This window comes from Hippocampus bargibanti, linkage group LG02, assembly GCF_051943395.1.
Source record: "Hippocampus bargibanti isolate YZ-2025 linkage group LG02, ASM5194339v1, whole genome shotgun sequence".
NCBI lineage: Eukaryota > Metazoa > Chordata > Actinopteri > Syngnathiformes > Syngnathidae > Hippocampus > Hippocampus bargibanti.
This window is the reverse complement of record NC_142735.1, coordinates 19435183-19448116: the sequence shown is the minus strand read 5'-3', so window position 1 is coordinate 19448116 and position 12934 is coordinate 19435183. Positions and strand designations below refer to the sequence as shown.

Sequence of the window (12934 nt, the reverse complement as noted above, 5' to 3'; positions counted from 1 at the left end):
GTCATTTAATGCTTTATTTGACTGTAAAAGAAATTACTTTCTGAAATTCGAAATTTGGCATCAGAAATGATATATTCTGTGTCAAAAATGGCATGTTATAAACTTTTTTTAACACTTTTTCCCTTACTCAAAAAAAATGAAGACATTTGATGGTAAAATTTTTGGGCGAATTTCTAATTCTGATGATGTACGTGTATTCCAGAAAAAAAATATTTTGGTTTGCAAAACCTGTCAGAGAGCTAAAAGGACTGACTGCTTTGTGTTATTTTGGTTTTATTTAAAAAAGAACATCTCATTAGAAATGTTGAAAGACATTCACCGAGTCTCCTTTGTAGTGTCGAGGGAGTCCAGCTGTGCTGGCAGATATGACATCCATGCTCTTTGAATGTGTGACCTTCACCTTGTTTGCACTGATGTACATATAATAGAACTCCTCCTCCATACAAAAAAATATTTTGAATAAATCTAGACAGATGGGGGTTGCATAGAATGTCTAAAAAGTGGATTGTTTATAATATCAATAATATATACACACACACATTTTTGCTCACCTTTTCTTTAAAAAGTATATTTAACTTGAGTCGGGTCATATGTTGATGTCAAATAATCACGAGAAAATGTAAAACAATTGTACCATCTAGCAATAACAGGAAAAGATAAGTCTGAAGGCATTGTAGCCCATCACTAACCTATTCAAGCAGACATATAGTAAATATTGTATTTAAAACACCAGTCAGGTATAAATATAAAACAACCTAATGATAAATATTAGACAGCAACGGTAACTAAGCTTCATTACCTTTTATTTAATGTCCTGTTTATAAACTACAGTACTTCTATATGACTATGACTACTAACTTTTACATACTTAGAAGGGGATTCTCGCTCTCCAGTGGGTTTCAGCTTTTTCTCAACAGGTTTCTTTTCCTGCGCGGCAGGTTTGGACGTGCGCTCTGCTCTTTATTTCTTTTGCTCCTCCAGCCTGCCTTCTTGTTGCCATAGTGCTGCTCCCAGCTGGAGTGAGTCATCCTGACAAATTGTTTAACAGCCCTCCAACACTAGTACAGGCGGGGGAGGGGGATGGAAAGCCGTTACATTTCGCATATTCCTCATCCATGATGTCTATTTTAACGTCCATGTACCAGTAAGCTGCTTATCTTCACTAGTGAGACAACCTATTGTACTAGTAGAACAACTACCAAGCATCTTTCCAGTATTTTTTTTATGACAAATATCACTTTTGGCTAAGTACACTTAAATCTTTCAAGTAAACTACTGCCCTGCACTAGTGACACTGTTAGGCTTAACTAGCAAACATGTGCCAGACACTAGTGGCCTCATATTTTTCCAAGAGTAGTTTCTTCTCATTAATAACATATAGTTGTCATATTACTATTCCAAAGTTTCAGCCGTTTTCTTAGTATTAAGAAATGTCATAGTGTATTGCAGGATAAAATTGAACTCCGAAAACAAAGTCATTCTACAAGTGTCTCACTCATGAGGGCATACGCGTACAGGGACTTTAACCAGTAATACAACTGCAATACTATCAGGACTAAATGTTACAAGTGAAGCATAGCTGCATTAATTGGCAACTGTGTGCTACTAGTATTAGAATTGACATGATAAAAATTGACTATTAGGTTTACTATGAACTGATTGTGCTTCACTAGAAGTGCACAGATGTCAACTAGTGCACAAATTTGCCTCATTGGTCACATTTAGTTATTCTACAACTTCTGTACTTCTATTTACATTTAAAGCCATCCATAAACCCTCCCTTATCTGTCTGACCTTCAAATGTTCATGCCTTCCCGGTCCCTCAATTTAATTAAATCAGCTTTTATTATTTATCATTTTATTTATGGTTTTATTGTTCTGGTGTTTATTGTTCTTTTAATTGTAACATGTCCTTGGGTGCTATGAAAGGCGCTTGTAATTTAAATGTATTATTATTACAAGTATGCCAATCTTGTCCTTTTCCAGTCACGTCCATTTTACTCAGGCGCAGAACTGTGTATGCCTGTAGGACTCAAATGTGATTTTCTGTTCATGTTTCATGTTTAATTTGATACACTTACTTGTGTTCAAAATGTCCCAAGAAAAAGTCCAAATTGTAGTGGTTGGGGAGTTTAGGATAAGCCATATAAGGAAAAACTGCTGTTAATTGTTTGCCTGCTTTTTTTTTTCTTGTTGTAATTTCAATGTACCGTGCTACATACCGATTGCATACCTGATCATTATGATTGTTATTAGTAAGGTACTGTGCCTGTTATTCTGCCCTTTCTGTTTAATAAACCCTAAGTTGGATCTTACTGTGATGTTTTCCTCGTTGTTTGTGACACTCCTTTTGGATCATTGTGAATTATTTCTGATCAACAAAAGGTGAATAAAATATATATTTCGCAGGAGTTCATTTTTAGCCCAATTATCACCTTTCAATCAAGGTCAGCAAATGCCTGATCATATGATGTGGGTGGGTTGTATTAATTACTAACACTTTGAGGTCCGAAATACCAAAAGTGGTGGAAACTTCTAAACTTCATAATAATTAATTAAGACAACACATTTCCCCAAACTAACAATCCTGGTTATAAATGTTTTGGCTGAAGTTCTGTATATGTGTGCATTTTATTTCATGAATCTCTGAGTGGATGGTGGTTACAAGCATGCAAATCAGCACACACATGTACACGTGACCATCACATCGTAAGATGTCATACAGGCCACAAGACGTGGCTGCACTCCTGCAATTTGGTAGTTTTTTGCATAAGGAGTCTCGGAGTTGCCAACGTAGAGTGTAAATAATTTGGACTGGCAAATACTGTACATTCAAATCAGTGACGTGCGGTGAGGTTCATGGCTGGTGAGGCACTGACGTCATCAATGACGTCACTGCTCGTCTCTACTTAGTTTTTGAACGGTAAATGTGAAAATTCAGCGATTTTGAAAAAAATGCTAAAACGGTGAAGTTAAATGGACAAGAACTTTAAAGTACAAATCACTAAATACATCTAACTGTTTAATTTATTTTTTTCATTTGATATTTCCATGACAGCTTTCCATGATGACAGGTGAGGCACTGCCTCACCTGGCTCCACTGACTGCACGTCACTGATTCAAATGTTACTAATACTGTTGAGCTAGTTAGCTATGTTTAACATATTGAAATACGTTTCAACGTAATTACGAGTTTTGAGCGTGCATGCCGCCCATTCGAAGGTTTAGCCAGACGAAAAATATTTGTACAGTACTGTCCACATCGGCAGCTGCGGGCTTCCATACCCCTGCAGTAATGTCGGGGTGAAGCTCTTGGTTTGAAACGATTGATGCGTCCTGATTGGCTGCAGACGATTCGGGTGAACGACGCAAAAAGTCAGACTAGATAGGCTCCAGTTTTTTTCTCGGCGATCTCTTGAGAATGTGCGCGATGGAAGGATGCACAGGTCTGCGTATATCATAACCCGATGCGCTCCTCGACTGTTTCCCGGAGTTAACCGTTCGTTGCCAAATCGCCTGGCAGCGAGTCGGGAGCCCACACGGAATCCGTCGAAGGTAGAAGGTAGCCTCGGACACACAAGCAGGCCTCGGCCGCCGGATATTTGGATCCACCAGGCAAGGAGCAGCGCCGCCAACGCACTATTTGAATGCGAATGGTGACTGTGAAATAGAATGCGGTACTGGGCGTGCAACACCCGACGACACGTTCCCCGACAGTGCCTCTTTGTAACCGGGTTGGACCCTTGAGCTCGGGCATGGGACCTCAAATGTTTAGCTATCGTCGAGCTAGCTAACAGGCGGAGTGGACATCAACTTTCCCCCCTTTTTAACCGCCGAGTATTTCCATCTATTCTATTTGCAGTTATGTCGGATTGACTAAATCCGCAAGTGGACTGGGTTTTATATGGTTGTCTCGGCCTTGCTTTGGATAATAGAAAAGGCCCGTGAATGTTTCGGGGCGCCGCGAAGCTAATCCGTTAGCCGCTCCACGTTAGCTTCGCGTCCATCAATGAAGGAGTACAAAGTGGTTGTGCTGGGTAGCGGCGGCGTCGGGAAATCGGCGCTGACCGTCCAGTTTGTCACCGGGACATTCATCGAGAAGTACGACCCCACCATCGAGGACTTTTACAGGAAGGAGATCGAGGTGGACTCGTCGCCTTCCGTGCTAGAGATTCTGGACACGGCGGGCACCGAGCAATTCGCTTCCATGCGGGATTTGTACATTAAAAACGGACAGGGATTCATCCTGGTCTACAGCTTGGTTAACCAACAGTCTTTCCAGGTAAGAGAAAATGATTTGTACACCATTTAGCTTCGTATTTTATACAGTGAACCTCCTTTCATCGGGCAGCATCATTACGGGGCCATTCGTGATGGGTGAAAACCAGCGAGATAGAGACAATAAAAACATTTCGATGTAGACTTTGTCACGCAAAAACGCAGCGCCAGTCATAAATAACTTGAAAATATTAATTTTCCTAATCTTGAATATGGTAATTATTCTCAAAGTCGACCAACAAATTGAAAAAAAACTGATTGTGCTACTGTTTTTGGTTGCAACCATTTTGTATTCGACTGTATAGCAAATCAGTAAATTGCAGAGAATAAATTTTAGGATAACATGACCGTATGTGGAAAATGTATTCCAAATAGGCCAGCCTTGTAGTCGAGTGGTTAGCACGCCAGCTTCACAGTGCAGAGGTCGTGAGTTGAAGATGTACTCCCTGGGCCTGTGTGGGTTTTCTTCTGGTCCACCGGTTTCCTCCCACATTCCAAGAACATGCATGGCAGGCAGATTGAACACTCCAAATTGTCCCTAGGTGTGAGTGTGAGAGTGAATAGTTGTTTGTCTTTGTGTGCCCTGCGATTGGCTGGCAACCAATTCAGGGTGTGTGTCCCCCCCCCCCCCCCCCCCCCCCCCTCCGCGAACCCTAATGAGGAATAAGCAGTATGGAAAATGGATGGATGGTATTCCAAATACTTTTACCTTTCCCCACAGGTTTTAAGGACACTCTGGCTCATTAAAATGGCATTTCATGTTTTAAAACACTTTGAAAGTATTCCTTAGTGACTGTATTTAACTTCTAGTGGGAGACTAACGTATACCATCATTTTGATGGAGCAAGAAGTTGACAGCTTGCCGAGTTGTCCAAATAAGAAATCAAGTGGGATTGCTTCATCTTTGCTTGTCATTGCTGGTCCAAGTTAACTGTAAAACTGACACACTAGCCCCTTCCCCCTCTTATTTGTGTTTTTTTTCCCCCAGAAGCCTACTCATTCATTTTTTTTTCTCCCACATTAAAAAAAAGAAATTTTCATCGGAATAACAATTTGGTATCTCTTCATTTGTCTTACCTTTGCATATATTGGGGGTCCATGTACAGTAAAGTCTCGTTATATCGATGTTCTCTGGAGTCGGAGATGATATTGTTGATGGTTGATATAACCGGACGATCGATATATCTGATTCTGCGCCGAACTACATTAAAAGTGGGCAATAAATGGGGGATCTTTGATTATGGCATGTAATTTTTTCCTTGAGTTCATGGATTGTGTATCTAGCATGCTTTTGTCCTGTAGTAAAGTGACATATAAACTTATGCATTAAATAAAAATGTCATTTATTATTTTCATAACGCACTCTTGCAATAGTGACTCTGAGTAGCACTCGACAATCTTCTATACCCACGAGAGCAAGTACATACTGTATGAAAAACAGTGATTATTGTAAACGATAAAGATATCGGACTACAACACAATTAAATACATGTATGGAAAACAAAAACTGCAACTTTTACATTACTTACGTTCATAAAGTATTCTGTGGCACGTCGAACTCTTTCGCAATGGAGGATTTGCTTCTTGTTTGATTGTCCTCCACAGCCACTATTGCCTTGTACTTCGTTCCGAGGTCACAATTCTTACATTTCCCCATGGTTGAAATTGGTGTTGAACAACTGTCTACTGTATAAGAAGACTACGGTATGTTTCAGATGCTATTGCAGCTCTGCTACACAGTGCAAGACACGAAAGCTGGTCACGTGACCAACGGTGTTACCGATACAGATTTCGCTAATGGTGGTACTGTATTGTGATCCTTAAGCAAATATTGATTCGGCTTAAAGGACAACCGTCGTCTCCGGACAAGTTGTCCATAATTTGTAAAATGGCTTCAAATGATTTCTACTGAGCGTATTTTAATAAGATTCCACCGCATATAGCTATATTTTACGTTTTAAGACTTGCTCTGAATATTCAGGAAGTCTTGTTTTTGAGTTGGTGACGAGTCCGTACGTGACGTCACGAAAGGACCGCCCCCTGTCTGTAAAAAAGACGCATTGTAGTGTCCATCACGTCAATGTATTTTGCTGTTCATGTTTGGTCTGAGAACAGTGTTGCACGCAAAAGCCGCCAGAAGAGGGAGTCCAAGCTCCATATAAGGAATTTATCAGCCTGTGGAAGCGGAGGTGGCCACTGGAGGTCGCCATTTTGTACCTCAAACTAGTATGCTTTCCTCTTCAGAACTATTTCAATCATATTCATAACTGGATGTGTAACAAGAAAGCATATTCTCCGAATCTGAAGCCATTGTTTTGTTTCTCCAGCAATGCAAGACGTCTTGGCGTGACGTCACGAACTGGGGGCGGGACTTTCTGAAAATGCCCAATTCGCAGCTCAATTTTTTGCAGATTTTGGACACTTTAGGTCATTTTTCTTTTATTTTGCGTTTGAATAAAAATATACTGTGTGTTTTGGGTATTTTAGATGCTATAAAACGTTTTTCTGATGTCAGTTAAAAAAAAAAGTGACATCGGTTGCCCTTTAAGCTGCTTTTGTATCGATATAAGCAGACCAAATTGGCTGGCGGGAGATGAAAAGGGCACCGTCGTAACCGGATTATCGTAATAACCAGGTATCGTACTAACCGGTACTAATTATACACAAAAGACTAGAAATTTGCCGGGAAATGAAAATAGTATCGTAATAAGCAGTACTGTCAATATAACCGATATCGATATAACAAGACTGTATTTTGAAGCAAAACAATGTTTACCCAAATCATTTAATGAAAAATTGCTAGCTTAATGCTAACGTATAAGACAAAATGTCATAAGTGTGTATATGTACACGTTGGTGGGGATCAATCACAATTTTTTACTGCTTTCTGCACAAATATGGTCATGCTTGTTATTTAAAATGTATTTCTTCCTCCACTTTGAGGACATCCGACCCATGCGAGACCAAATTGTGCGAGTCAAGCGTTTCGAGAAGGTGCCGTTGATTCTTGTGGGAAACAAGGTGGACCTGGAGTCAGAGCGTGAGGTGGCGGGCTCCGAAGGCCGCGCCCTGGCCCAGGAGTGGGGCTGCCCCTTCATAGAGACCTCAGCCAAGAGCAAGACCATGGTGGATGAGCTGTTTGCTGAGATCGTGCGCCAGATGAACTATTCCACGCTGCCTGAAAAGCAGGAGCAGTGCTGCACCGCCTGCGTGGTACAGTGAATAAGAGGTATGGATGCTATATTCGTCAATTCATGATAAAAAAGTTTTTTTTTCTTTCAAGCAAAATAAAAGAACATTTTGAATGACAGAGAAAGTATACTATATAGGCACATATCAAGGATGAAAAAATGTATTGAAGACTGATCGTACTATGAGTCACCTGCAACAACCCACCACTTGTTTTTACAGATAACATCTCCACTTGGCTCTTATTTCACCCAACCATAAGAGAATTGTCAGGCTGTGAAATTTATATCTGCCATAGTACAGTACATAAACGATCAATATTGGTGCATCCTTAATTTTAGGGTACTGTATTTTCCGGTGTATAAGGCGCACCCAAAAGCCTTTTTTTTCTCCAAAAGATGACCCAGTGCCTTATATGTGAAGTGATATTGAGCCACATCATGTATCACAGCTACTGTCAGCAGAAACTGACTCCATTTCCCCCTGTAGAAGAAGTAGTACATAACCCCAGCATCTACTGTAGCACCTTATAATGTGGTGTCTTATATTTGGAAAATGTATGTATATTTTTATATTATATTTGGGAAAACTTTTTTCATTCATTGAAGGTGTGCCTTATATATGGAAATAGTTTGAAAATACACCATTCCTTAGGGGTGCGCCTTATACGCCGGTGTGCTTCATACGACGGAAAATACTGTAACTTTTAACAATAAACTGTATTATTTGTATCCTCTCACATGAGCATAGTACCTTGGCTCCAAGATACCACAAGGTATAGCTCAGTACTGTTAAAGCAATATTTTTATTGTGGATTTGAGTTTGGTCATAATGCGAACATGTATAGGTTCACTGTATTTAAAAAAATGCCTAGGTTTTTTTTTCAGTTTTAAACAGATTCATAAACGTTGAAATGAGAGACATAGCGTGAAGAATGAGTGGGCAGCAACTTTTAAGGTGGATGTTTGACGGGGGAGAAACGTAAACATTGCCGCTCGACAATTTGAGCAGCAGAGCGAGGCAGATGGTACAAAAAGGAAAACACCACATCCTGAATAAGAATGTTCCAAAACAGGAAGTTAGCATGTCATTGTTACACAGCGCCAGCCATCTGTTTTCTGAAACAAAAGCATACTTTTTTTTAAACAGGAAATTTTATAATTTTTTTCCCAATGTTATATACTCGTCATTTGGTAGCATTTGTTGTGGCTGCACCCCATCCAATGATATCTATGTAGATGTTGGAGTTTTTTTTAAGGCTAAAATGAAAGAAGCTGGATTTAACAATCGCACCAATTTGTTGGTGAAGTTTAAAGTCGCTCTCCATTTTAAGACCCACATTTGAGACTGTTGACTTCAGATCAGGAGCCAGGGGGCTCAAGTCTACAGCATGAGATGTACATGGGCCACTGGGACCAAACAGTATCACTTCTGCCTTCTTTTCATTGAAGTTCGAGAAATTTTGTGTCATTCGGGTTTAAAGAAAAATATATTAATCCATTATGTTCAATTATTAAAAATATGTGAATGAGCAACTCCATCTATTAAGATGTCTGTAGTCCTTAATGAAAGTACCCTGATTAGCTTGGTGTTTTTTTCTGATTTTACTTTGGAAAGCAATGTTGAACATTTCAAGATCTCTTTAAATTTGAGGTATGGTATTTTCCACAGTCGGTTTGAAGTAAGTTTCTTTTTCTGAGTCAAGAGATAGAAAAGGGGATGCACGAAAATTATCAGACTAATAATTGTCCTGTTATTGGGGTCGACGTAGATGACATCACTTATTTCTGGTGCGGTAGTGAAAATTAGGCTCTGTTTTGTGATACATTTGGGTTGTACTAGTGTGAGCAAACATGCTTTTTATGGTCTTGTAAAATGATGGTTTTCACAAACAACCGTTCATACTAAGTTGGTGTTGTGTTTCTTTCCAGATGCAGTGTTTGCCTGAATCAGGAATAAGGGGGCGAGGGGTTCCCCCAACTGCACAACATGACCGCACTGCTAATTTGAAAGGCTTCCGAGCGTCTTAAACATACATGTCTGGAAGCTGAGATGCGGTTCCTATTTTTTGATAACCCGACTGTCAGTGGCACATTTGGCTTTGTGCCGCCACTTGAAAAGCCTTGAAAGGGACACTTGAAAGACTTGACGCGGAGTCCACTTCGCCACCCCAAACCCCTTCCCCTCCTTCCTTTTAGTGAGAAATCATACCAGCCCCTCCACCGCAAAGTGTAATAAACAACAAGAGTGTTTGTGAGATTGCAGCTCTCTTTTCAAGCTGCCCTAATCACCGTTCTATACGTTCTTATTATTAAGACTTGTATCACCATGGGAAGCTGTTGGGCTCTTATTATACATCCTTGATACATCCTTGACATCCATCTTAAAGTTTTAGTCCACTCTCTGTCAACACGAGCAAGATAATTCAGTCCATGGGTGCTCTTATTAGAGTAGGCTACTTTTGTGCTGAACTTGTCGCACTATTAATCCTAACAAATAGGAACGAACGCCTCACCCGCCAGAAGGCTCTTGGACAAACCTCGTAACACCAAAATGTCCATGAGTAACTTGACGTGACTTCTATCATCCGACGAGTCAGGACAAAGGGGTTACAAGTACAAGCTGGGCAAGTTAGTCCTGAAGAAAAAATGCACTTGTTGACATCTGCACAAAACTTGTTTAATTAGTGAGGTGTTAGACGTTAAGTGGAACAATGTTAGCATTTTAGGGGGAGCACCAGAGGATAACTACAAGTTAGTAGTGAGGCAAAACTGTACTCGTTGACATCTGCCAACGACTGCTACTGGTAAAGAACCAGGTGGTGACTTGTAAAATATGTGACCACTGGTTTCATTTTTCAACTGATGTGCAATATTGGCTTTCACATAGTTGTTCTACTACTCATACCAAACTGGTTTTATCTAGTGAAGAAAAAGTGCAGTAGCATGTGGACCTCAGGACCGACTTCAAGGATTTAATCAATAAATGTTAAATAGCTTTCTGTAAAACAGTTTTTACATATATTTGATCTGTTTGAGGTCCGGTTACTACTACTATACTCTTTTTCCAAAGATCACTATTTGGTGGACTACAAGAATGACTATTGCCATTCATTGGGCCTAGTAGTGTTAAAAATGCATCAGTCATTTGGTAGTGAGGTTTGTAAACTCACACAGACTTTAAGGTGGATTACAAGGATGTAGGAAAAAATGCTTTTCAACTGCTTTCCTCATGTCACTTTTTTTTGGAAGTTTGAAGTATTTCATCTTCTGACATTTTTGAATTTTGAGCATGCACACTTATGTTGCGCTTCCTGTGTACTGCTCATTTTATTTTTTTATTTACTTTTGTTTCAGGTAATGTTGACTGGCAGGATGTTCAATTATATTGAACTGACTTTTTTGTCCAGTGAGGTCCATCTTTAAAACTTGAAATCCACACGCTCAAAATTGCAAATTTTAAATGCAATCATTTTGAGTTGATGAAACGATCTTACGTTTTGGAAGAATTCTACACAGCCTCAGATACACAAGCGCATGGCTCACATGTATGCTTGTCCGTGTGCTTTTCTCCCAACGTCTTGGTGGCGGGAGAAGGATCGTGCAAGGACCAAAGCGAGCATGCACCTCCACAAGCACCTCCACAAGCACATTTTTTAATTATTTTTTTTTCATTTCAACCCAGCCATTTGTTGTCATTCAAAGTACTTTGGCTATTTGTACAACTGATTTAACATTGCTTTCTGTTTTATTTGATTTTTAATCGTATATTTATTAAAAACTAACTGTGAGTAGCCAGTTTTAAACAGTTACTTTTATACTAGTTTTCTGCTTTGGTGACATCCGGCTAAAAAGGCATATATTGTGGGATTTATTTTTTTTATATATGTCAAGATGAGAATTGAACAGAGCCTTACAATAATTTCTGGTGCATTTTGGTGTCTTTCTTTCGTGTGCAGACATTCTCGTTTTTTTCTGCAGTTTATATTCACACCAACATTGGCAGTGAAAATATTCGCTAATGTTCAACAAAGGAACATGTTGACTTCTTGTTTTAACATATCAGCCTCACATTCAAGTTTCTGGGTTTGAATCTCGGCTCAGGCATTCCTTCCCCTGCTATATTTGTCCCCCTAAATAAAACATCTCAGCCCATGAGTAGCAATGGTGATACCTTACATTACAAGTAACATTCCTCCCCACTGCTAGGAGCTTAAACAACACAACTTGCTGTCAACTTAAGCAGTGTTAGTAAATGTCTTGTCTACTGAGTATGTTAATAGTATCCTTGTAAAGGATATTGAATATCAGGCCAGTGTACGGTATATGAATGGTATCACCACATGGATAATTTTGTATTAGTAGGCGGATAAGTACATTTTACGAGTGATACAAAACTGAACCTGTTGACATCTGTGTTCTTCGAGAATGACTGGAAAAGAGCCAGATGTTCACAAGAATTAGTGTGAAGCTACCAGTATGTGACATCCTACTGGTTGGGCAAAGCGGTGTTACTTGTGCATCCCCGTCATTTACAAGGGTAATTATTTTTAAGCCATGCGACCCAGTCGTAGTTATTACTAGATTTTACATAGATATAATCGGATGAGATGAGCAGATTCTGATCATTTTATCGTCCTTGGTGTGAATTTTGCAAATGATTCATGAAGTATTAAATCAGATCACTGGTTCTTAACCTGGGGTCGATCGAACCCTTGGGGTACGGTGAGATGATCTCGGGGGTTCGGCGGAGCCTCCGCTGACACTTCTGTTAATTACAGAAACGGAACATTTCGTCCGGCCCCAGAGGTCGTTTCGTCCGGTCGGATGAATATGTCCAACATAGATTCTCATGTATCACGGAACGTGATGGGGGTGAGCGTCCTATCTGCATGATTTGCAACGCCAAGTTGAGCAACTCTAGTCTAGCACCAGCAGAACTAACGGAACACTTCTTCAAGCTGCATGGAGACGGGGAATACAAGAACACAACACTTGCTGAATTCAAGGCGAAGAGAGCTAGATTCTATGGAAGGGCCACTCTGCCTGATCTTGGATTTGTACCTGTTAGCAAACCGATCGTCACAGCATCGTACGAAATTGCTTACCTGATCGCAAAGCAGGGCAACCCACACACGATTGGTGAAGCACCCGTGAAACCAGCTGTGTTAAAGATGGCGAATCTGATACTCTGAACAGCCGCCGAAGGTAAATTATCCCAAACGCCCCTTTCAAATGACACCGTCAGTGACAGAATAGAAGATATGAGTTAAGACATCTTGGCTCAGGTAGTCGCAGATCTGATGTTTTTTTTCAGCCTTCAACTCGACAAAACCACAGACGTTGCTGATCGAAACCAGCTTAGTGTTTTTGTGCGCTATGTGAAAGACGACATGATAAAAGAAGAGTTTTTATTTTGTAAGCCTCTTACAACAACAACAACAACCAACCAAGGCAGCAGATGTGAA

General features: G+C 40.1%; 1 protein-coding gene across 1 annotated transcript; it reads left to right on the top strand.

Moving 5' to 3' along the window:
- The first annotated feature begins 3144 nt into the window (after window positions 1-3144).
- On the top strand, window positions 3145-11526 carry rap2c (RAP2C, member of RAS oncogene family). The gene is made up of 3 exons (XM_088989866.1): window positions 3145-4282; window positions 7222-7507; window positions 9399-11526. The coding sequence occupies exons 1-2, from the start codon at window positions 4010-4012 to the stop codon at window positions 7498-7500; spliced, it is 552 nt and encodes a 183-aa protein (XP_088845992.1). The 5' UTR covers window positions 3145-4009; the 3' UTR covers window positions 7501-7507; window positions 9399-11526.
- Window positions 11527-12934: the final 1408 nt, after the last annotated feature.

What these genes read in the sequence shown, in the direction of transcription:
- rap2c (XM_088989866.1), top strand. Translation starts at nt 4,010, where the DNA reads ATGAAGGAGTACAAAGTGGTTGTGCTGGGTAGCGGCGGCGTCGGGAAA. An exon ending in TTAACCAACAGTCTTTCCAG is followed by an intron (nt 4,283 to 7,221) that starts GTAAGAGAAAAT and finishes CTCCACTTTGAG; the next exon opens with GACATCCGACCCATGCGAGA.